This window comes from Myotis nattereri (assembly GCF_964212035.1).
Source record: "Myotis nattereri genome assembly, chromosome: 9".
NCBI classification, from domain to species: Eukaryota; Metazoa; Chordata; class Mammalia; order Chiroptera; family Vespertilionidae; genus Myotis; species Myotis nattereri.
The window spans coordinates 46808953-46835393 of NC_138084.1; the positions used below are offsets into that span (position 1 = coordinate 46808953).

At 39.9% G+C, this 26441-nt stretch overlaps 1 protein-coding gene across 9 annotated transcripts in view; it reads right to left on the minus strand.

The window, feature by feature from the left end:
* Positions 1–26441, minus strand: part of RSF1 (remodeling and spacing factor 1) — a 130062-nt gene that overhangs the window by 4174 nt on the left and 99447 nt on the right. For all 9 annotated transcript variants that reach the window (XM_081100092.1, XM_081100091.1, XM_081100087.1 and 6 more), the window contains 8 exons: positions 22356–22460; positions 21166–21245; positions 11154–11208; positions 9431–9540; positions 7985–8052; positions 6620–6827; positions 4800–5017; positions 1655–1843 (listed from right to left, as the gene is read on the minus strand). In XM_081100092.1, coding sequence (XP_080956218.1) covers positions 1655–1843; positions 4800–5017; positions 6620–6827; positions 7985–8052; positions 9431–9540; positions 11154–11208; positions 21166–21245; positions 22356–22460 — 1033 coding nt within the window. The remainder of the gene's footprint in view (positions 1–1654; positions 1844–4799; positions 5018–6619; positions 6828–7984; positions 8053–9430; positions 9541–11153; positions 11209–21165; positions 21246–22355; positions 22461–26441) is intronic.

Sequence of the window (26441 nt, forward strand, 5' to 3'; positions counted from 1 at the left end):
ATAGAGCGTCAGCCTGTGGACTGAAGGGTCCCAGGTGCAATTCCGGCCAAGGGCACATGCCTGGGTTGAGTGGGGGGCATGCAGTAGGCAGCCAATCAATGGTTCTCTCTCATCATTGATGTTTCTATCTCTCTCTCCCTCTCCCTTCCTCTCTGAAATCAATAAAAGAAATATATTAAAAAAAAAAAAAAAAGAAAGGTTTCGTGTTCCATACCCAGTCAGGGCTTTACAGGAGGCAACCAATTGATGTTTCTCTCTCACATCGATGTCTGTCTGTCTGTCTATCTGTTTCTCTCATTTTCCCTCTCTCCCTTTTTCCCTCCCTCCCTCCCCCTCTCCCTCAAATCAATAAGAAGATCCTCAGGGAGCATTTTTTTAAAAAATAGGTATCACAAATTCATATTTTAGAGCTTTTCCTGAACTTCTGGTATGGGGCACAGCTATAGCTATTAAGAAATAAAAGGCACCAACTGAAGCTTCCTGTCAAGATGGACAGAAACAGTAAGTACCTTGGTTTGGAAGTGTCCAGCTATTCAGGTACTCAAGTTAAAGGAGGTTATTTCAAAATGAGGCCCATAAATAAAATGGGAGCAGAAAAAAAATCTTGCTTAGATCACAATTTTGAGATTCATCTAGTTTCCATGAAAAATTTAATTATTACAATGGTGAACTTAAAAATTTGTATCTTGCCCAACCAGTGTGGCTTAGTGGTTGAGCATCGACCTATGAACCAGGAGCTCACAGTTCGATTTCCGGTCAGGACACATGCCCAGGTTTTGGGCTTGAATCCCAGTAGGGGGTGTGCAGGAGGCAGCTAATCAATGAATTCATGACATATAACTGGATTGCAGCTTGATCCGGGTAGGAGGCTTGCAGGAGGCAGCCAATTGATGTTTCGCTCTCATATTGACACCTCTCTCTCTCCCTCCCCAACCCGCCCCCCCCCCCCCCCCCCACACACACACACTTGCTCTCTTTCTAAAATCAATAGAACTGTTTAAAAAACCTGTATCTTGCCCTAGCTGGTTTGGCTCAATGAATAGAGCAGGGGTCCTCAAACTATGGCCCGCGGGCCACATGCAAATACAAATATTGTATTTGTTCCCATTTTGTTTTTTTACTTCAAAATAAGATATGTGCAGTGTGCATAGGAATTTGTTCATAGTTTTTTTTTTTAAACTATAGTCCGGCCCTCCAACTGTCTGAGGGACAGTGAACTGGGCCCCTGTTTAAAAAGTTTGAGGAACCCTGGAATAGAGTGTCGGCCTGTGGACTGAAGGGTCCCAGGTTCGATTCCAGTCAAGGGCACATGCCCAGGTTGTGGGCTCGATCCCCAGTAGGCGGGAGGCAGCCAATCAATGATTCTCTCTCATCATTGATGTTTTTCTTTCTTTCTCCTTTTCCCTTCTTGTTTGAAATAAAAATATATTTTAAAAAACAAAAAATAAAATACTCACAATGATTAAAAACAACAACAAAAAACCTGTATCTTATCAACTAGCATTTATTTAAATTTTAAATAGTGACCAGGCATAAAATAATGAATTTTGTCTCAAAGATATTACTGCTTATATTGAATTTCTTAGAAATGGTATAGAGTTCATTTTATTTCTGCCTTGTCCAAACTTCCATAAATTGGAGAGCTAGTCCTCACCTTCACTTTCTGAGCTGGAAAGCCTGCGCTTGTGAACTCGTCTGATTTCTTTACCACGCCGTAAACTTTTCTGGGAACCTTCACTCTCTGAATCTTCTTTGTAGTTAATTTGTCTTTTCTGGTTCCTCCTTGACCGCCTTCGCCGAGTCTCTACATAATCATCACTAAAGTCATCGCTAAAATCACTTTCTATTAAAAAAGAAGCAAAAGAAAAAAAATTTTCATATACAAAATTTGTTTGTTAAATAGAAATGTAGTTAGCTTAGGTTATAAGAACGCAACGCTACTAAGAAAAGTTCATTTTAAAGAATTTTTAAATGAATAATAACTTTCAGTCCCTTATTGTCTTAATAACTAGAGGCCCGTTGCACAAAAATTTGTGCACTTAGGGGGTTCCCTCAGCCTGGCCTGTGCTCTCTCGCAGTCTGGGACCCCTCAGGGGATGTCCACCTGCTGGCTTAGGCCCGCTCCCTGGGGGACTGGGCCTAAGCTGGCAGTCAGACATTCCTCTGGCAGCCCGGGAGCCCTTGGGGGATGTCCACTTGCTAGCTGGGAGCAGGTCTAAGCTGCAGTCGGACATCCTTAGTGCTGCTGAGGAGGTGGGAGAGGCTCCCGCCACAACCGCTGTGCTGACAACCATCAGCCTGGCTTGTGGCTGAGCAGAGCTCCCCCTGTGGGAGTGCACTGACCACCAGGGAGCAGCTCCTGCATTGAGCATCTGCCCCCTGGTGGTCAGGGTATGTCATAGTGACCAGTCATTCCCAGTTGTTCTGCTGTTAGGGTCAATATGCATATTACCCTTTTATTATATAGGATAGAGGCCTGGTGCACAGGTGGGGGCTAGCTGGTTTGCCCTAAAGGGTGTCCTGGATCAGGGAGGGGGTCCCAATGGGGTGCCTCGCCAGCCTGGGTAAGGTGCTGATGGCTGTTTTCAGCCTGGCCAGGGCCACGGGCTGGAAGCAGGTATCTGGGATTTATTTATCTTCTATAATTGAAACTTTGTAGCCTTGAGTAGAGCCCAGGTCCTGGAAGCCTGGGTTGCCCCTGGCAACCTAGGCACCCAGACCTTCTTTGAGTGGAGGCCACACCAGCTGGAAGCAGGTATCTGGAATTTATTTATCTTCTATAATTGAAACTCTGTTGCCTTGAGCAGAGCTCAGGGCCGGCAGGGCAGGCAGGAAGCTTGGCTTCCTCCATCGCCGGGGGCAATCCAAGCCTCCTGCTCACTCCAGCTCCGAGGCTGCCACCAACTTAGTTGGGTTAATTTGCATATTTGCTCCTGATTGGCTGGTGGGCGTGGCTTATGGTGTGTCTTGAGTGTAGCAGAGGTATGGTCAATTTGCATGTTTCTCTTTTATTAGATTAGATGAGTAAATCTCTGGGGCTTTTATGCCAAACTTCACAAATGTAGCTATATGGCTACAGTAACAACTTCACATAAATTCTCTAATAGCAAAAAAGTGATGAACCTATCAAAGAATTAAAAAATAGGAGTTATATTTTTTGCTTTTTCTACATGGAATTAAAATCTGCAAAATACATAAAGCTACTTAAACTCTCAAAGCATTGCTAAATAGCACTGTTCTTGTCACCCTGAATCAATAAACCAGTCAGGTGATCGCACTATGTGAACAGTATTTCAGGAGTGCTAATATTTTTCCACTGAATTATCACATTCAGCCTTGTTCTCTAATGGACTTCAAACATTTCAAAATAGCTAGCCAACAATTTGAAGCTTTTCCCGCCGGCCAAATCTGGGACAAGTTGAGCCTAAATATTGATGGTAATGTTATATCCAATGACTAAAATAAGAATCCACAAGTACATCTATATATATATAAAAGCCTAAGCGACCATTATGACCAGTCACTATGATGTGCACTGATCACCAGGGGGCAAACGATCAACGAAGGATCTACCCCCTGGTGGTCAGTGCACTCCCACAGCCAACCACCCGTGGCCTGCCAAACACCCACGGTCCCTCCCCCCCACCGGTCAGCCAGCCAACCTCCTGCGGTCCCTCTCCCCCCGGTCAGCTGGTCACCCTCCTGCGGTCCCTCCCCCTTGACTAGGGAAGATGGCCCCAATCACCAGCCAGGCTGACGGACCCCACCTGTGCACGAATTCGTGCACCGGGCCTCTAGTCTATATATATAAAAGCCTAAGTGATTTACAACCAGTTGACCGAAAAACCGGTCAACCAGTAACCATGATGTGCACTGACCACCAGGGGGCAGCCTCTCAACACAGGAGCTGCCCCCTGGTGGTCAGTGCGCTCCTATAGCCAACCTTCCACAGCCCCTCCCCCTGGCCAGCTGGCCTCGATCAGCCCCTATCAGAACTGGGTGAGATGGCTTCAATCGCCCCGATCCCTGGCCAGGCTGAGGGACCCCACCTGTGCACGAATGCGTGTACCGGGCCTCTAGCACCAACATAAAATTTCTGATTTTGGTAACTGTACTGTGGTCATGTAAGAAAATGTCCTATTCTTAGGAAATAAGCACTGATAAAGGGGCATGATGTCTCCATTTAGCAAAAAAGTTTAGAAAAAAAGATAAACAAAATAAAAACTCCACAAGCCTGGCAAGTCAAGGATATAATACTTGTTTGTGCTACTTCCTCAGTAAGATGACAGCTACCCATCTGCCAATTCCACAAAACACTGTATCTGTTCTTTTGGCTGCCGTTCCTCCATTTACTGTTAATAGGGATAAGCACAAGCTATACCATCAACCACTGCGAATTTATAAAAACTAATGAATCACCAATTGTGATCTAAACATTAGAAATAATTGGTGATCCTTCGCTCTCCAATAGCTAGATATCTGGTTCTCGGCTTACTGACAATTATTTCCAAGAAACACTATGAAGATAAAGACTAGGCATGGGAACATTTGGCACCACAAAGATTCATCACAATCCTAAAATGAATTTAGTATGACGTTAACACATCCATCTGTATGTATTTTCTTAGAATGTGCTTTTTATGAAAAATTTAGTTCCTAGTGAGTCATAATAATATAACTCAAAGTTTTATCAGAAAGCTTATGTTACAATTGAAAGGACTTTTATTTTAAAAATTCTTATCTCCAGAAATTACAAGAATTTATTAAGTTGGTGTGATGTAGATACTAATAATTTTTACCAGAGTCTCTACTATTCTCATCAGACTCCTCTTCATCGTCGTCAGAATAATTTTTCTTTGGGGTTTTTCTCCGCAAACGCCTGCTTTGCCTCATTGGCCGGGAGGGATGTCGTCTTAGTCTTCGGCTACAGAAATCAGTGTCACTGTCATCATTAGATGGTGGGTCTTCTTCACTTTCATCTGGGTTTTCATCGGATACAACAAACTCATCTTGAGATCTGTCCAAGAGAAACCAGATGAATTATGATGGTACTTAAAATTGTGATCCCAGCCTGGCTGGCACAGCTCAGTGGCTGAGCGTCGACCTTTGAACCAGAAGGTCACAGTTCCATTCCCGGTCAGGGTACATGCCTGGGTTGTGGGCTCCATCCTCAGTATGGGTGCAGGAGGCAGCTGATTAATAATTCTTTATTATCATTGATGTTTCTCTCTCCCTCTCCCTCTCCCTTCCTCTTCCTGAAATCGATAAAAAATATTTAAAATCCCCCTCCAAAAACAAAACTGTGAACCCGTAGTTCTGAGTTCAAGTTCTAACAAGTCCAGCAAATCATAAAATAATGTTTAATGTAACATCTGAATACTTGTATCAACTTCCCTAAAATGAAGAAATGATCTGCTAGGGTTCTCAACCTTCCTAATGCCACGACCCTTTAATACAGTTCCTCATATTGTGGTGATCCCCAATTTCATTGTTACAAATTGACCATAATTAAAGCATAGTGATTAATCACAAAAACAATATGTAATTATATATGTGTTTTCCGATGGTCTTAGGCAACGCCTGTGAAAGGGTAGTTCGACTGCCAAAGGGGTCGCGACCCACAGGTTGAGAACCACTGGCTTAGAAGGAGTTATGAAGATGAACTGATGTTGATTTTCATGCATACACTGCTTTGGCCTCTTGAGATGTCCCCCATGTGCCTTAAATTCAACATCTCCAAAAGCAAACTCATTATTTCCTAACCTACTTCTCTCTCTTCAGTCCCCGAGCCTGGTATTTGATACTATCACCCATCTAGGGACTCAAACCAAAAATCTGGTATTTATCCTAATTTCCTCCCTTCTATTTCTCATATCTAATCATTTAGTAATTCCTTGAGTCCACCTCTCAAAGATAATATCTCAAATCATCCTGTACCTGAACTACTATAGCAATTCTCCAAGTTGCCTCTGTAATCTCTAGATCATTTCCCTTCAATACATCCTCCAAAAGAATACCAGGATAAATCTTTCTGAAATGTAAACCTCTTATTAGTCTGGTGTTTAAAACCCTTTGGTGGGTTTTCATCATCTTCACAGAGTCCTACACCTGACAAACAAAACACTCCATCATCTGTTTCCTTTTCACCTCTTTGCCACACCTCCAGCAGGGCACTTTCTGCTGCTTTCCCACATTCCTGCTATGCCGACACACCGGGAATTCCCTAAATATTCCATGCGGTTTTATGTGATTTCTCTGATTAGAACTTCTTTCTTCATCCTGCTTCTCATCCCAAACTGCCCAATTAGTCATGCAAATTTCATCAAGCTTGTGGGAGGCAACTAATGATGTGTCTTTCTCATGTTGATGTTTCTCTCTCCCTCTTTCTTCCCTTTCCAATCTTTCTAGAAATCAATGGAAAAAATATCCTCAGGTGAGAACTAAAAAGAAAAAGAAAAGAACCAAGACTGTTCATAAATCTGTGTTAAATAACCTGAACATAAAAAGAGATTGTCTGTGTGCACAAAACACAAAAGCCCTGCCACAGCATGGCTGGCTTCTCTGCTAGCACCGTTTAAGCCTGAATCTAGGGACTGGGGTCAACTGGCAGACCACGCACCCATCACTGATCTTGAACTCATCCTCACTCTCTTCTTCATCCAGGTTGCTGTCACTGTCCAGATCATTTAATCGCCGGCGTTTCTTCCGGCGAGCAGCAGCAGCCCTCTGGGGTCGTTTATTCTCCTTTCTTTCTTCATCCAAAATAGTGGAGATATCTTTCCCACGGTGACCCGTGATGGTGGAGATATCTTTTCCTCGGCCAACTCCTGAATTCAGGGGTGGAGAGTTGAGGGGAAGAGAGGGAGAGAGGAAGAGGGACAACTGTACATTTATTAAAAGTTTCCCTTTAATATCTAGACTCATAATACGAGACTGTTCTTATTTGTGCTTAGCAGCTCTTTACTTGATATATTTTCTTCCTACAAATCTGCCCTTTTATCACGATTGCAGTTGACAGAGCTTTCATCAAGAGTGTTGGCATTCGTTTGTCCTACTAAATAGAAGTTCACCTTGTAGAAAACATCTTTTTCTTACATTTTGATGTAATTCCTATACCATGATATTCACTCTTTAAAGTGTATATGTCAGAGGTTCTTAGTATAGTCAAAGTTGTACAACTGTCACCACTAAATAATTTCAAAGCATTTCATCACCCTAAAAAGAGACCTCATACCTATTAGCAGTGATTCAAGAATCTCTTCTTGAAAGTTGTCTTTTGGACATGGCATTAGAAAGAGGCCAATCAATTTTTTAAAAAATTAACAGTGTTTGCAGGACTGAAAAAGTGAGAATTCAGCAGCAAAGGTGTAAGTAGGCACACGTCTTTGGAAAAGCTAGTGATTTCTTCAGTTCCCCTACAAACAGCCTATGTATTATGAACCCCTTCCAGTTTTCATAATAACTAAATGGAAACCACAATGCTCCACACTGGAGCACTGGTAATTTGCTATGTAGCTCTTAAATGAAATTACCTTTACGTTATACTACATTAATGTCATATATTAAAGAGTATGAAATTAATAAACTGATTTTTAAAAGGTTAATTTAGAGAAATATATTTAGAGTCAAATATACATAATTTTTGATACTTTGTAGCAGGACTGATCTAAAAATAGAAAGAAAACAGGGAAGTTTCACTGGGTTTTCCATTTGGAAGCAGAAGTAAATTTATAATCTACTGAGAAACATTTTCATTTTACATCAGATTATAAAACAAAACTTTTAAAATAAGTAGTAAGATCCGAGTCTACACACCGACACTGTGTTCACAGATTATTTTGAATCTCAGACTGTTAACACATCAGCAGTAATCATGATAAACACTGGGGAGAAAAAAAAAAGCTCACTGCTCTAAACAGGGCATTTCAGTTATTTTATTAGCTGGAGTTATATGAAAAAGAGAGAATGATAAACAAACACATACCTCCTCCATCAGCCTCTTTGATATCATCTTCTATAGCTTCATCAATTGCTTCATCAAACTCATCAAATCTAAAATACATACAACAATCACGTTACAGCCTGACACAAGTGTGTCAGGAGAGTTCCCTTGGAAGTGAAAAAGGCCTGAATATGAAATTGCTCTTGTCCACATTGGGACTGTGTGACTTGGACTACATCCTCTCACTCCGACTAGCCTCCATTTCTTTTGTAAAATTGGGTTTTGTAAATCAGTATCTAATACATAAATTGTTGCTTTTACTTTCAAAGATCATCTGCACCAGTCATCAGTAAATATTTTTGTAAAAAGCCAGACAGAAAATATTCCATGCTTTCTAGCCCACAGTCTCTGTTGTAACTATTCAAGTCACTGTTCAGTACAAAAGAAGCCACAGACAATACAAGTGAATGGTGTGGCTGAGTTCCCAAATAACTTTATTTCTGGGCACTGTGATTTGAATGTCATGTAATTTTTATAGAATGTTCTTCTTTTGGTTCTTTTCTCAATCATTTATAATTGTAAATATCACTCCCAAGGTATTGGCTATACAAAAACTGGCAGTGAGCTGGACTTGGCCCACAGGCCAGTTTGCCAAACCCTAATGATACAAATCACTCTGCAACATTAACAAAATTAGTGTCCAGAAATAATACTAAGTTCAATGATGACATTATTATTGTTATTGAAGGTTATATTATTATTACTAAAATTCATATACAGTCAGAATTTTAGAACTATGAAAATGTACTTCATCTCACAAGGGCTGTTTTCAACTTAAAGAAAAGGACTAAGACTGGATGATTCCTAAGAATTCATCATATGCAAAACTCCTTTTACTTTAGAACTGAGATAAGCACAAAGATAAAGTGAAATGTCTAAAACATTTTAATTAATCAAAATGAAGTATTCCATTCTGGCCCTGGCTGATGTTCCTCAATGGCTAGAGGGATGTTCTGAGCACCACATTGTGTCAGGTTCGATACCCAGTCAAGGGCATGTACCTGGGTTACAGGTTTAATTCCCAGCCCTGGTCAAGGCCAGTGTGGAAGGCAACCAATTAATCTGTCTCTCTCACATTGATATTTCTCTTTTGTTTCTCTCCCTCCCTTCCACTCTCTCTAAAACTCAATGGAAAAAATATCCTCAAGTGAGGATTTTCACACACACACAAAATTATTTCACCTGGCCAGTGTTGCTCAGTGGTTGAGCATCAACCTATGAACCAGGAGGTCACAGTTCAATTCCGTGTCAGGGCACATGCCTGGGTTGCAGGCTTGATTCTGTGTGGAGTGTGCAAGAGGCAACCAATCAATGATTCTCTCTCATCATTAATGTTTCTATCTCTCTCACCCTTCCTCTCTGAAATCAATAAAAAAAATATATTTAAAAAAAATTCTTTCATTATAACTAATTCCATGTATTTCATACCTATAACTTATACATTTCCGTGTTCTTGTTGATCTTCTTTCAAGCAAGTTTGCTTTGGATTTTTTTGAATCCTTTTTCTTTTCTTCATGATCTTCAGAAAAATCTGGCTCCTGGTTTTATGAAAATAAATACATTTTATTACTCAGGACAGAACAAAGTTCCTTGGGATTAATAGCTTCTAATGTCCCTCTAGGCAGCACATGTGAAAGGTTTGAAAAAGATGATCCCCCAAAACTGAATGAACATGGCAACACTATGTACAGATTAAAAAAATATTGATGATCAAAAGAAACACTTCTGGTCCTGGCCAGTGTGGTTCAGTTGACTGGGCATCATCCTGTGCACCAAGTTGGCTAGTTCGATTCCCGGTCAGAGCACATGCCAGAGTTGCAGGCTTGATCCCCACTGGGGGGTATGCAGGAGGAAGCCACCAATCTCTCTCTCTCTCTCTCTTTAAAAAAAAACACACAAAAAATCAATAAGAATACTTTTTTAAAAAGCACTTCTGTATTAAAATTCTTATGTTTTTGTGAGTTCATAATGACCTCTTTTAAAAATAATCATGATGGGGGAAAAGGAGACATATGTAAAACTTTAGACTATTTTTAAAAAAAATTATGATGCCTAACTGCTTTGGCTCAGTGGCTAGAGCCTCGACCTATGGAATGGAGGGTCCCAGGTTCAATTCTGATCAAGGGCACATGCCTGGGTTGCGGGCTCAATCTCCAGAGGGGGTCATGCAGGAGTCAGCTAATCGATGTTTCTAACTCTTATCCCACTCCCTTCCTCTCTGTAAAATCAACTACATATATATATTTTAAATCATGATGTTTTTCCATCAATACATTTTAACACAAATAATTAGATAAGCTGAAAAAATGAAATAATGGATTTAGAAGAAAGGGGCACGGTGCTGAAGAAAAATAACTAACCAAGACATGCTATTTAAGTGTGTGATTTAATTAAATCTGTACGGAACTGAGAAAATTTCTTCATTTCAAATAAAAGTCATGTCACATGTACTCTCACTCATGAGATATCCTTCTTAATTACAAATTAAGCTAATGAATGTGGAACAGTGAAATCCCTTCAAAGAAACCAAACTATAAGAACACAAATTGAAGGTTCTGATAACCACAAAAGACTAGAATTAAAAACCAGCTCTCCCTGAACTATCTTTAGAAACTTTACATAAACAGCAGATAAAGAAGCTGAAAACAAATTAACCAGTTTAGGTTAAAAAAAAACAAAACAAAACACAACACCCAACAAGCTCCATGGGGGTGAGCTATAAATTTCATTTGAATGTAATATTTCCAGACTATCTGCATGTACATAATCATGAGGGATTATGGGTGATTTCTTTAAGGTCCTAACTTTTCATTTTTTTAAAAAAAGATATATTTCTTTATTGATTTCAGAGAGGAAGGAAGAGGGAGAGAGAGATAGAAACATCAATGACATGAGAGAATCATTGATTGGCTGCCTCCTGCATGCCCCCTACTGGGGATCAAGCCCGCAACCCAGGCATGTGCCCTTGGCCAGAATTGAACCTGGGACCCTTCAGTCCACAGGCTGACACTCTATCCATTGAGCCAAACCGGCTAGGGCAAATTTTCATCTTTAATAAGAATTAAAACTACTCATGTTACATAAAGTGGGATACATTTTAGAACAATTATGGCCATTTTCTCTTTAAAAATACTATAAGCCAGAAACTTACTTGTGGAGGAATGATGTTTTCAATACTGATACCCACATACACCAAGCGTTCTTTCCTTTAAAAAGTGAAAAACAAGCACATAGGCAAAATTAGATTTGCTAAAAATAGAAGTGTTATGAGAACATTACTAACACAGACAATACTAAAATTACGATTTTATAGTAATAGCAGAGGCTAGGTTACAAACATGTTGTCTATCTCTATATATATAAATAGGTAATATGCAAATTAGCCAGGTGTCATGACCACTGGAGGAACCTGCATCATGACTACTCAAGAGGAGCTGCATGCAGATGAGCGGGAGAAAACTGCTTGCCGCCCCCAGCCCCAGCGGACACACACACACACACACACACACACACACACACACACACACAGGGGTGGGGGTGTGCTCTGATCCACGACACACACCAGGGGTGAGGGTAGGCTCCAAGCGGCCGTGTGGCGTGGTTCAGAGCATGCCCCGGTGGGTGGCGGCAGCATCTAGAGCAAAGCAGCCCAGGTCCTGGGTGCCGGAGGGAAGGAAACTAGTGCTGGCAGACAGGGGAAGGAAGGCATATTCTTTTTTCTTTTTTTAATTAAATCTTTATTGTTCAGATTATTACAGTTGTTCCTCTTTTTTCCCCCCATAGCTCCCCTCCACCCGGTTCCCATCCCACCCTCCGCCCTCACCCCCCCTCCCCCCCACTGTCCTCATCCATAGGTGCACAATTATCTTCCCGCATCTCCCACACCCCTTTTCCCCCCAAGAATAGTCAGTCCATTCCCTTTCTATGCCCCTGATTCTATTATAATCACCAGTTTATTCTGTTCATCAGATTATTTATTCACTTGATTTTTAGATTCACTTGTTGATAGATGTGTATTTGTTGTTCATAATTTGTATCTTTACCATTTTCTTCTTCTTCCTCTTCTTAAAGGATACCTTTCAGCATTTCATATAATAGTGGTTTGGTGGTGATGAACTCCTTTAGCTTTTCCTTATCTGTGAAGCTCTTTATCCGACCTTCAATTCTGAATGATAGCTTTGCTGGATAAAGTAATCTTGGTTGTAGGTTCTTGGCATTCATCACGTTGAATATTTCTTGCCACCCCCTCTGGCCTGCAAAGTTTCTGTTGAGAAATCAGCTGACAGTTGTATGGGTACTCCCTTGTAGGTAACTGAGTTTCTTTCTCTTGCTGCTTTTAAGATTCTCTCTTTGTCTTTTGCTCTTGGCATTTTAATTATGAGGTGTCTTGGTACGGTCCTCTTTGGATTCCTTTTGTTTGGGGTTCTCTGTGCTTCCTGGACTTGTAAGTCTATTTCTTTCACCAGGTAGGAGAAGTTTTCTGTCATTTCTTCAAATAGGTTTTCAATATCTTGCTCTCTCTCTTCTTCTGGCACCCCTATAATTCGGATGTTGGTGCGCTTGAAGCTGTCCTAGAGGCTCCTTACACTATCTTCGTATTTTTGGATTCTTTTTTCATTTTGCTTTTCTGGTTGGGTCTTTTTTGCTTCTTCGTATTTCAAATCTTTGACTTGATTCTTGCGATCCTCTAGTCTGCTATTGGAACTCTGCATAATATCCTTTATTTCAGTCAGTGTATGCTTAATTTCTAGTTGGTCCTTTATCATGACCTCGAGGGTCTCACTAGATTTCTTGAGGGTCTCACTACATTTATCGGCGGTTTCTAGAAAGTTCTTGAAAAACCTTAAAAGTGTGGTTTTGAACTCTATATCCAGTAGTTTGCTTTCCTCCATTTCTGTCATTTGTGTCCTGTTTCTTTGTCTCTGCATTTTTTATGCTTCCCTGTGTTGGTAGAGTGGCTTTGTGTGCTAGGTGTCCTATAGGGCCCAGTGGCTCAGCCTCCCCAATTACCTGAGGTGGACACTCTTGGTGTACCCCCTTTGTGAGCTTTGTGCACAGTCTTGTTGTAGTTAAGCCTTGATTGTTGTAGGTATCACTGGGAGGAATTGACCTCAGGCCTATTGGCTGTGAGAATCAGCTGTGTCTACAGTGGGAGAACTTCTGTGCTGAAGACACCCTTATGGGGCAAGACTTGCTTCAGTGGGGCTTTGGTGCTCACTGAGTCTGCCTCCTGAGTGTGTCCCTTATTGACCTGAGGAGTTGTAATCTGGATGGTCCCACTCTGACCACTGGGTACACTGGCTCTTGGATCTAAGGAGGTGCTAATTTAGCTTCTGCCTGAGGCTACCCAGGAAGGCCTATTCTTGCACGAATCTTCGTGCATCTGGCCGCTAGTTATCTATAAAACTTATAGTACTGATATGTGTAGGAAGCACAAAACTTCCTAAAGGTATGAAAATTGTAGCTTTAGAAGTGACTTATACAGAGGGATGGGGTGGGAGGTTGGATGGAAAAGGGGAAGGGCATAAAAAATACAAATTTTCAGTTATAAAACAAGCCATGGGATGTAATGTATAGCTTAGGGGATAGAGTCAAGAATATCACAATAACTAGGTATGGTGACTGATGGTTATTAGACTTTGTGGTTATCATTTTGTAAGGTATATCAATACTGAATCACAATCTTATATACCTGAAATTACTATAATATTATGTCAATCGTAAGTAAAAATAAAATTTTAAAAAATGTGATTTATACCAGTGAAATAAACTCTGTAACTGAAACAGACAAGGAAATTGTGAAGAGTCATGCTGTGACTCACTGACAAAGTTATTAGATAAAAAGCGAACTTTGATTGAATAAACTAGATCTTTGTTAGGCTGGGAGTTTTTAGTAATACTGTATGAGTGACACAGCTATAATCTCACAATAATAAATATCACTATAAAAATAATTCTATGTAAGAGAATTATATCAAGGTCCCAGTGAATGATACTAAGACCATTCACTTCTTGTTCACGGAGAAGACAAAAGGCAATGCAGCCACATGGATGTGTACTGTAGGATGCTACAATGAAGATATCTTTGTGTGGATTTAAAAATTAATGACATCTTCATAATTTCATTTCAAAGAAACAAAGTTTTATTGATTATAATTCAACAAATTTTACATAACAAATTGCTATATGTAACTGGTGCTTTCTCTGTTTCTCCCAAAGTTAAATTGATTCTCCAAGGACAACTGAACTCTTACATACATGCCAGTGTATGGTGAACTTAATAGAAATATGAAAGGCAAGAGCAGTAACAGCTGAAAATAACAGGGAAGGCTTAGTGGGTAAGTCAGAACTTGAGCTCTCTGTTATAAAATACTAGAGGCCCTGCGCACGAAATTAGTGTGCAGGTATGATCCCTAAGCCTGCCATCAGGGACATCTTTCCTGGCTGCCCGCAGCCAGCCCCGCCCTTTGACACCACCCACCCCCGGTTCTTCGTTTGCCATCGGGTGATCGGTGCCTCACAGCCAGGGGAAGGGACCGAGAGGTTTGGCTGTTCCCACCCGCTCGCTGGCCCCACCCCCGCCGTGGGTCACCCTGTGTGTGGGGCGACCAGTGGGGCAGAGGCCTTGGCCTGGCACCACCTGCGTCCCCCACCACCCAACCCCAGTTCCCCGTTCCCCATCAGGTGATCGGAGCCTGCTGGCCGGGGAAAGAGACCAAGTGGTGGTCAGTGTGCCTCATTGTGACTGGTCTAGCGGTCATTCTGGTCGTTCCCATTTTATTATATAGGATAGAGGCCTGGTGCACAGGTGGGGGCTGGCTGGCCTGCCCTGATGGGGGCTCTGGACGGTCATTCTGGTCGTTCCCATTTTATTATATAGGATAGAGGCCTGGTGCACAGGTGGGGGCTGGCTGGCCTGCCCTGATGGGGGCTCTGGATTGGGGTGGGGGTCCCCGCTGGGGGGTGAGGCTGGCCGGGGCAAGGGGCCAGTAGTTCTGGTTTCTGGTCATTCCTCCATTTCGGTTGCTGAGCTTTTATTATATAGGATGTTGGACACATTTGTCCTTATACTAACCAAGTTTACTGTGATCAGTTTCATCTTTTATACCTCAAAATCTCTACTTTCACATGACCATTATTTCTCTTCTTTTTTTTCTTTTTCTTTTTTTAAATATATTTTATTGATTTCTTTTTACAGAGAGGAAGGGAGAGAGATAGAGAGTCAGAAACATCGATGAGAGAGAAACATCGATCAGCCGCCTCCTGCACATCCCCCACTGGGGATGTGCCCGCAACCCAGGTACATGCCCTTGACCGGAATCGAACCTGGGACCTTTCAGTCCGCAGGCCGACGCTCTAGCCCAGCCGTGGGCAAACTACGGCCCGCGGGCCGGATCCGGCCCCTTTGAAATGAATAAAACTAAAAAAGAAAAAGACCGTACCCTTTTATGTAATGATGTTTACTTTGAATTTACATTAGTTCACCCCAACACTCCATCCATGCTTTTGTTCCGGCCCTCCGGTCCAGTTTAAGAACCCATTGTGGCCCTCGAGTCAAAAAGTTTGCCCACCCCTGCTCTAGCCAGTAAGCCAAACCAGTCTCAGCTATCTCTTCTTAAGTTAATTGAAAAAAAGTCATATTCACATTAGGTCATGATTTGTGTCAGGCTTGGAAATTTAAAGGTAATTAAGACATAGTTCTTGCTCTCACAAATACTAAGAACTAACTGGTGCCCATTATGAATAAGGACAATGGAAACATGAAAAAAAGATTTTGTCTGAAGAGCTGAGAAACTTGGGAAGGCTTTAAATACTTGAGTAGGATATTGAAAGTAGGTATGATTTCTCATCACAACATTCTCTTGCTCAGTAATCTATGGAAAGATACATCTTCCACCAATACACCTCATCACCGCGTCAATGATCATATTGAGCCCAGACTTTATCATTACCTATAACCACACCCCATCTTAAATTTCCATTACAGGGATCCTATTCTCTGACTTCTACTGGCTCACATTCCAGCTCACGCTCCCTGGCACACCAATTTCAACAATTCCCCGACTCCAGTAGGATCTCTATCCATTGACCCTACCCATTTTTACTGTCCATCACTCTCTCTGTGTCCTTACTTTCCCCCTTACCTGGCTTAGACTCCACAGTCCATCATTATAAATACTCCTTTGCATATACTTTCAATTCCTTGTCTCTTTCTCTCCTTCCCTCTGTTACATTACCTGGAAAATTCCAACCCTGATTAAGTCTAACTCTCTGCTAGCAAAGCACTGATAGTATAGAACTCTGAAGTATAGAACTATGAGAATTCCCAAATAATTTCTGGCACCAAGTTCTGAAAGGGACATTTATAAATCAGTTGAATGAACTGAAACACCAGATTTCATAGAGCATCACAGCTCCATCCCTGTAGACAGTTGCTGGCTAGTCACTAATTACTCACTGGCATATCCTTCTTTCCCACCATACTATATAGAGCTCTTTAAGGTAGAGACCACATAATATACTTCATGTTGATTACATTGCCTGGTATGAAGTAGATGCTCAATAAATGTTGGTTAAATCTTGAATAAATGCATGAGTAGGGGAAAGATGCTCTTGTACTATGACACAAAGAATAAACAAGGCTTTAAGTTGTTAGGATGAGTATTATAGAAATTATTACATAGCTAAAAAAAAGATGAATAAAAATGTTCACGGTCAAAACTGATGAAGCCACTTGGAATTTATAGTTAATATATTATTTCTTTTAGAAACATATTTTGCTATGTAGAGTCCCTAAGATTCATACATATAAATGTATAAAAGGGGCTATAATGAAAGCCTTGTTAACCAGTTTATTGGGGAGAACTGACAATTAGCAACAATTCAGTTAACTGGCCTTGTGCCAGATTTGTCTCCCTGTAACAATAACTTTGCTTTCCTTTCTGTGATCCAGTTTCATACTGGATTTAGTGTGTGACCTAAAGCCATAATTACAGATGTGCTCTTAAAGAATGACATTTAAGAAAAATTACCAAGAGTAAAAGAGAAAGCAAAAGAACTGGTAAATGGGAGATCAATAGTGTAATTACATGCTGTGGCACATTTTAACATAGATTTCTAAAATTAAAAGATATTTCTTAAAAAACATTGTTTTCTTAATTGCAGCAGTATAGCCTTCAGTGTATGAGGTAATGGTCAAAAAAGTTTTACCACTGCCCTAGCTGGTTTGGTTCAGTGGATAAGAGCATCAGCCTGTAGACGGAAGAGTCCCGGGTTCGATTCTGGTTAAGGGGACATCCCAGGTTGCGGGTTTGATCCCCAGTGGCGGGGGGGGGGGGGGGGTGTGTGTGTGTAGGAGGCAGCCAATCAATGATTCTCTCATCACTGATGTTTTTCTCTCTCTCTCCCCCTCTCCCTTCCTCTCTAAAATCAATAAAAATATATTTTAAAAAAAGTTTCACCACCTTTTCCATATATAGAAGTACAGCATCATCATAGGTCAGCACCATCATAGGCCTCCAAACAACAAGTAGATATAATTTGAATAGTAGACGAATTCTTAGTGGTTGACCTTTTTTGCCTTTTAGAGATAATACATTTTCTTCCAAGCTCTTGAAGGGTCAGACTATTAGTTATTGACACTGCGAGTCAAATCAGCTTCAGAACATGAAAACACTGCTCATTTCTCAGGACAGACAGACTTCCAAAAGACTAAGGCACAGGGACAATCTGATTTTCAATTATGATTTAATTTGAAGCAACCTTAGGTCGATCTTTTCCAGTGCCAAAAATAAAAACAGGAGCAACTCTGCACATCATAATAACACTAATAATTTTATACAGGACTGTTACACAGTTTCTAAATACAAAAAACTTAGACAACTCATTTAACTAAGCATCATCCATTATAAGCCACAGAGTTCAAACAGATTAATAAAGAACAAACAGGATTTGGAGGCTGAACTCATTTTTAAGGCTTGCCTTTGCACAGAGTGAAGTGAGATTGTGCAACGATCTTCAGGCGAGCTAAATTCTAAGGAGGGGAGAGGGGGAGACTGTGACAGCAGGTAAAAGTTACAGTGGCAGCAAGTGACAGTAATAAGACAATCAAGAAACACTGTTTAGATTATCTTATACTTTGTACAAATGGGCATCAAGTCCTGATTACCTCTAAAAATTCTCTTCAACCTCTCCACTTTATTATCACAACTGTCCTAGCTCAGGCCTTACTGATCTCACAGACTCTACTGCAAAAGCCTCAACTCTAATCCCCTCTTCTTCCTGTTACCAGGGAATTTTTCCTGAAATAAAAATCTGGTTATGAGTATCCCTCTTTTGATGGCTTCCCCACTCTCTACAGAAAATACAGTGGAAAAAAAGGAGACATATGTAATACTCTTTGTAATACTTTAAGCAATAAAACAATTAAAAAAGAAAACACAGTGGAACTTCGTTTCTCAAACGACGCCCATTTCGAACAATTTGCTTCTGAACCTGACAACCCTTTCATGCTGATACCTGTATGATCAGTCACACATTTCAAGTGACAAACAAAGGAAAGAATGTGTGAATATGAGTCAGGTTACCACTGTTAAAATCTCAGGATATTGTGTTGTGAATATTTTTGTATTTTTGCTTTTGTTGCTACTTATAATTATTGTTAAGTTTTATTTTTTTACTGTACATTTCCTTTATGTTATATTTTCATTGACATTTCATGTCTTTTTTGTTTTTAAAGTATTTATATAGATTAAACAGTACAATAAACATATACTGTATATAAGAAGGGTTAAAACGGAATCAGGGACTACATCAAAATAAAAAGTTTCTGCACAGCAAAAGAAACCATCAATAAAACAAAAAGAGAGCACACTGTATGGGAGAACATATTTGGCAATTATAATCTGATAAAGGGTTAATATCCAAAATATATAAGGAACTCATACAATTTGACAAAAGGAAGACAAACAACCCAATTAAAAAATGGGCAAAGGACCTAAATAGACACTTCTTCAAAGAGGACATACAGAAGGCCAAGAGACATATGAAAAAATGCTCAAAGTCACTGATCATCAGAGAGATGCAAATCAAAACGACAATGAGGTACCATCTCACACCTGTCAGAATGGCTATCATCAACAAATCAACAAACAACAAGTGCTGGAGAGGATGCTGAGAACAAGGAACCCTCATGCACTGCTGGTGGGAATGCAGACTGGTGCAGCCACTGTAGAAGACAGTATGGAGTTTCCTCAAAAAACTAAAAATGGAACTTCCATTTGACCCAGTAATCCCACTTCTACATATCCAAAGAAACCCGAAGCACCAGTCAGAAAAGTTGTATGCACCCTTATGTTCATAGCAGCGCAATTTACAATAGCTAAGATCTCGAAACAGCCCAAGTGCCCATCAGTAGACGAGTGGATAAAAAAGCTGTGGTACATTTATACCATGGAATACTATGCTGCAGTAGAAAAGAATCTCTTACCCTTTGAGATAGCATGGGGAGACATGGAGAGTATCATGCTAAGTGAAATAAGTCAGTCAGAGAAAGACAAGTATCACATGATCGCACTCATATGTGGAATCTAAGTAAAAAATAAACTGATGAACAGAGTGGATCCAGAGACTTGGAAGCATGGAACAAAGTATGGAATCTCAGAGGGAGGGTGGGTGGGTGGGAGGTAATCAACCAAAGACCTTGTATACATATATGCATAACCCATGGACCCAGACAATAGGGTGCTGAAGGGCGGGGAGGGGGAGCGGGGGCGGGAGGGAGAGGGCCAATGGGAGTAAAGAGGGACATGTGTAATATTTTCAACAATAAAGAATTTTTAAAAAACACATTAAAAAAAAACAGGGAATCATTTGGAGGCTCTGGATTGGATTAATTCAATTTATATTACTTCTAATGGGAAAAAATGATTCGGTTTTTGAACAGCCTTCTGGAACAAATTCAAGAAACGAGGTTCCACTGTAATTCAAATTCCATAACCAGGTATGCAAAACTGTTCACAATTTGGCCTCGATCTGCTTTTATAGCTTCATCTCCTACAAGTCTCCTACTCTCACTTTCATATTTTGTCTTTAATCACATTTGTGCCCTTTGCCTAAAATGTCCTTTCTCTGCATGCCCACCTATATAATCCCAAGTTATCTTCCAGGAATATCCCTGATAAGCTCAACCCCTCGAACTCAAATCCCCTTCACAGTGTTCTTGTATTGCTCTGAAGAGACCTCCATTTGTCTACTTAAATGCATCACTGGCTCATACGTCTGTATTCTGGTAGAGGGTGAGCCACAGGTTAACTGGGAGCTTTGTCTTACTCCTCTTTTCAGTTTGGTACATAATAGGTCTAAAGGTATGTTTAGCAACAAATTAATCAAAGAAGGAACAAATAAATGTAAATGGAAACATGCTGTCTTGATTCTGAGCTCCCTTTTAGAGATGAGGCTCACTTCCAGCTTTATCTCCTCCAACAAGCCTCTCAAATGCTTTAGATCACAGTGCAGTGGCACACTGAAGAGGGAGCATCTTTTCTGGTTGATGGGACACAGTTCAGCATTTAAATGCTCTTTATTGGACTTGTGTGAATCCTGCCCACCCAAAGACGTGACACACAGGAAACTAAATCAAACACTAGTTCTTACAGTTTTCTTGCACTCACTACATACTTAGGTACATATCCCCCACAACACTTGGACCAATATTTATTCAGAGAAGATTCTGATAAATACTTTAGAGCAGGGCTTGGCAAACTTTTCCTGTAAAAGGAGAGATAACAACTTAGGCTTGGTGGGTCACAAGGTCTGTGTTGCAACTACTAAACTCTGCTGCTGTAGTACAAAAGCAGCCATATACAATATATAACACATGAGCATGGCAGTGTTCCAATAAAACTTTATTTAAGGTCAATAAAATCTGAATATATAATTTTCAGGTGTCATGAAATGAGTGTTGTTTTGATCTTTTTTTCAATCATTTAAAAACAATACAGACATCTTTAGTTAGTAGGCAATACAAAAACAAGAAGCAGGCCAGAGGTGGCCCACAGGTGATAGTTTTCCAATCCCACTTTAGATACACACATCGATCTATATTGTAAGACAATTCTGCCATCAAATTCCCAAGTAAAATATTAACACACATATGACAATACCTGCGTTCAGCACGCTCTTTCTTCTTTAAGGCAACATCCAAATCCTGCAATTGTTCCTCTAATTTCTCACACAGTAGTTTCTGAAACAGCCAAACAGATGAACATAATTTTAACACCTTTCCACAATCATTTGTCACTTGCATGTTAACTTGTGGATAGTTATGCTATGAGAGCTGATAAGAGGCCACATATGGGTGAACACTGATATGTCCTCGTGTTTGATTAAATAAAGTGGTGCCCTCAACATTCATTGAACTGAAGATGAGCACAGTATCGTTCATATAAAGCACATATTAGAGAAACTTAGAACTTTGCCAGAAAACACATTCATGCCTTCCTTGTGGGCAGAAATCAATGTTTAAAATAGCATTTGGTTCAACTTGTAAACATAATAGTGATTTAAAAATTTTTTAAATCTCAAAACATTTTTAAGGGAGTTATATGCACAATGAAATATAATGGTGCCAATAATCACTAGTTTTAAAAAAGAGAAAGAAAAACTCTACAAAACCATGCCACATGATTACTGGGACAGAACAGAACTGAAGAATTTTAACTGATAAAGCTATGCGAAGCCAGAGAAGTCCACTTCACTGAAAAATGCAATACAGCCCATTATTTTTAAACGAAAATGAGACTGGGCTTGTGAGAGAAAGGACGCCTTGGGCACAGTGCACAAAAATATCCTGTTCTTCAACTTAAAGAAATAATTCACCTGATTCAAAATAAGAGATAAATAGAATCCATATTTCTATTCATAGACCATCATAATGGTATATAATTCATGAAACCATCTACAAAACTACTGACAAAGGGAGGCAGAAAGAAATGAAAAGGAGGATGACACAAAGGGATACATAATATGAAGAAACTATTTCTTAGCTTGTATATTATCTTAATTTGGGGCTCTTTGTGCCTTCAACAAATGTGAAGGGGGAGGAGAGACTATAATTTTACAAAAATCACAGATCTTCTGAGAATTACTTTTAAAAAAATTAAGGGAAGACCTAAGAGATAATAGTAAAGGGTAGCCTTTTCAATAGTTTCTAATTTCACAGAAATTTAAACAAAAGGTAAACCATATTTACAAATTGTTTTGAAGATATAAAATGTTTAGCAACTGTCAAGAAGTATTACTAATTTGACTATAAAACCAAAGACTGGAAAAAGAGATGTGTGCTGGATCATACATGTTGGCAAGGGGGGCAGAACCATTCTCCATCAGGGATGATCATCAGAGGAGGGCGAAGGCAGGCAGTGTGGTAGCCACTGTCACAAGAGTCGCACAGAAGAATCTGAAATAAACCAGATATTAACACCAACCTAACTCCATGACTAAAATTCAGTGACTTGAGTTAAAATAAAGATATTTCTTAGCACTATAAGAAATATACTATACTCTTTATTTGCATAATAAAAAAGCTCTGATAATTAGGGCTCTAACATGCCATTAAAAAAATAATAAATAAAAAATTAAGAAAATGGTAAACTATAAAATTAAGTGAAAAGTAGCAAGTTCTTTCTGAACTAGAGTTACAATTCTTTTCCAATGTGCCATGAGGGCTGCAACAATAAATTTTTTATAAAAGAGTTTATATAAAGCACAAGCATCACAAACTATCCTACCATACATAGGAATTTAAAAATCTACTTTAAATAGCATTTCAATTAGCAATCTGTAAGAATCATTCATGGTTCACTTTATCATATAAATTTAAATGTAGAAGGAACTGTAGGAAGAGGGGAAAGGAACTATTCTTAGGATCATCATGTTCAAATACAAAGTCTTAAACTGATGTTTTTTTTGTTATTTAAGATGACCAAGTCTCTAAAATTTAAAATGGTACATTTATGAACATTTGACTTAAAAAAACTTCATTTTAAAATTTTTTTTTAGATTTACCAAAGAGTTACAAAGATAGTAGAGTTCCCATAAACTCTTTACTCAGCTTCCACTACTGTTAACATCTTACATAATCACGGTACATTTACCAAAACTAAGAAATCAACATTAGTACAATATTATTAACTCAACAACAGACTTTATACTTCGAAGAATACTAGTCAGATATTATGTAGACTCCCCTCAACCTGGGTTTGTCTGATACCTTCTCTTGATTAGACTGAAGTTATGGATTTTGGAGAAAAATCCCACAAAGATGAAGTGCCCTGCTCACTGTGTCATATCTGAGGATACATGATATCAATCTGACTAATTACTGGTGATAATTAACCTTGATCACTTGGTTCCAGTAGTTGGTTTTCACTACTTTAAAGTTACTAATTTTCACTTTCCATACTTTAGTCTCATTAGAAGTGATAAACCCAGCCCATACTCAAGGGGAGGGGAATTAAGCTCCATTACCTAGAGCAGTGGTTCTCAACCTTCTGGCCCTTTAAATACAGTTCCTCATGTTGTGACCCAACCATAAAATTATTTTCATTGCTACTTCATAACTGTAATGTTGCTACTGTTATGAATCACAATGTAAATATTTGATATGCAGGATGGTCTTAGGCAACCCCTGTGAAAGGGTCGTTCAACCGCCAAAGGGGTCGTGACCCACAGGTTGAGAACAACTGATCTAGAGGAAGGCGTAATCAAAGAATTTGTCGATAGAAGATAAAACTTACACAGCAATGAATAATATGCTGAAGCTACGCAAATATCCTGTTTTTCCTTCAGGTTTCACCCACAAGTTTTAGTACTTGCTTACAATAGTTACTACTGTGGTGTTCTAATGGTGATTCTCTATTTTTCTCATGCCTTCTACATTTGTTATTTGGAATTCTTCTGTAAAGAAATTATGCCCCTTATCCCACATTTACTCGTTTATTCAATTATGTATTTATATCAAGGTGAACTAATGAATATTTATTTTATTCTTTGGATTATAATATAAAATTACTACTTGTCAAATTCAAATTGTTCTAGCTATGGACACACTGGGAGCTCCAGGTTGGCTGTGTCATTTACATCTTTTTTTAAAAAATATATTTTTATTGATTTCAAAGAGGAAGGGAGAGGGGGGGAGAGAGAGATAGAGAGATATAGAAACATCAATGATGAGAGAGAATCATTGACTGGCTGCTTCCTGCATGCCCCCTACTGGGGATCAAGCCCACAACCCAGGCATGTGCACTTGACCAGAACTGAACCCACAGGCCGACGCTCTGTCCACTGAGCCAAACCAGCTAGGGCTGCATCTTTTTTTTTGAAGCATTTCCTTACTTCCCAGCACTATAGGATACTCCACACATTTATCTATTTATATAAAAGGCTAATATGCTAAGTGTCTGACCATCCGACCGGTCGCTATGACGCGCACTGACCACCAGGGGCTGCCAACATAGGAGCTACCGAGCTGCAGTGAGTTGGCAGCGGCAGTTCTCAGGTGACACACCCCAAAACCAGAGAGGAGGGAACCCAATTCTTTGCGGGGTTGTGCAATCCCACCTTTGGCCATGGGTTATGTTGTTGCTGGGCACTGTTACACTGAATCTGGTTTACTGCACACTTGCGTTTGTGTTCCACACCCTGTATGACAGCAACTTTGCAGAGTGCCCTCTTGCATTCGGGGACCCCTCAGGGGATGTCGGATGCCGGTTTTGTCCTGATCCCCGCAGGCCAAACCAAGGGACCCCACCTGCCGGAGCAACCCTGCTAATTCCGCAGACGCCTTTTGAGCCATGGTGTCACCCCAGGTGCGGCCGGCTGGGGAGGAACCGCAGGAGGTTGGCTCCAGGGCATGTCTTGCCCGTCTTGCCCAGTCCCACCCTGTAGGCCACCTTCTAATTAATTTCCTTTCAATGTGCACGAGTCCATGCACCGGGTCACTAGTATCTTATATTTTCTCTACCCGAGCCTAAGAATTAGCCATTTCTCCCCAAAACCCCGGTTCCTTTAATGGAAAATGGTATTTAGAAACCAAAATTTAAATGCTGAGTGCTCACTGCTAATGGTTATCACTGCTTCTAAATTGTCTCAGAGAACAGAGCTAGGAAATACATATATGTATAGCAATCCATATGCACATGTCTATACTGAAATAAGTATAAGTTTATACTAATATCTCCAGCTCTAATCCAGCACCATAGAGTTTATTCTAGCCTTCAGCCTTGCTTATCTGTAATTACTTTCGCTGACAATGAGAAAACTTGCTCCTATTATCTACACTTCATTCACTTGTTTAAACCCAGTATATATGTAAAGTAATTTCTGAATTGCTAACATATACTATGGTGGGTGAAGGGAGGAGAGTGGAATGTGTACACATGTGCAGTGATTTAAAAGTGAAAAAGTATCCTCCCCCTTCTTCAGTGTATCACCATTTGCTGTCAATACCAGAATTCAATACTTCAGTTATATGACTAACAGATTTTTTTGATTACATAGGCATATGTAGACAAACCTGGGCACCTGATTCCATTTATCAAATTGTTTCTACATTAAAGCATAATCTAAATTTCAAATAACAAAATTAAATTTTTAGAAATCAATTTATCTCTAAAACAATAATTATCTCTATTCCTCAATGAAGGTAAAATCCCATTAAAATAAATATTACTATGCAAGATTTCCAAGTCTCAAGCAATCCATGTATTTTGACTACAGCATCTGGATTCTACACTAATTTATAAATTTACTGCTTTTCTGCAGTAAGCTCAATGAGGACAAGGACCATGTCTTTCTAATTCAGACTCATTTCCCTACCACTTAACACATAATAATTGCTTGGCAGTTTAAGATTATCCTTAAACAAATGGCATAAGAAATCTGCCATTTAGGATCTCCAGTTTCCAATTGATATTCCCTTTTGGCACAGTAACCAGCAATGGGATTTTTAGAGCAGTTGTTAAGATAACTGACTAAATAAAAATCCTGTGTGTGCCAAGAAAGGTGCAACTTCATCTTCTCGATGTCATTTCTGTTCACCTCATTTCCTTACTTCTCATTTCCTCACACCCGTTTGTCATCAACATCTATGGTTGCCTCAGTTAAAATGCACTCTTAGTTTAAAAAGATATTAGGCCCTACCTAGTTTGGCTCAGTGGATAAAGCATCGGCCTGCGGACTGAAGGGTCCTGGGTTCCATTACGATCAAGGGCACATGTCAGGGTTGCGAGCTCAATCCCCAGTAGGGGGCATGCAGGAGGCAGCTGATCAATGATTCTCTTTCATCATTGATGTTTTTACCTCTCTCTCCCTCTCCCTTCCTCTCTGGAAAAAAAAAGAAGATATTAGGAGCCCTGGCTGGTTTGGCTCAGTGGTTAGC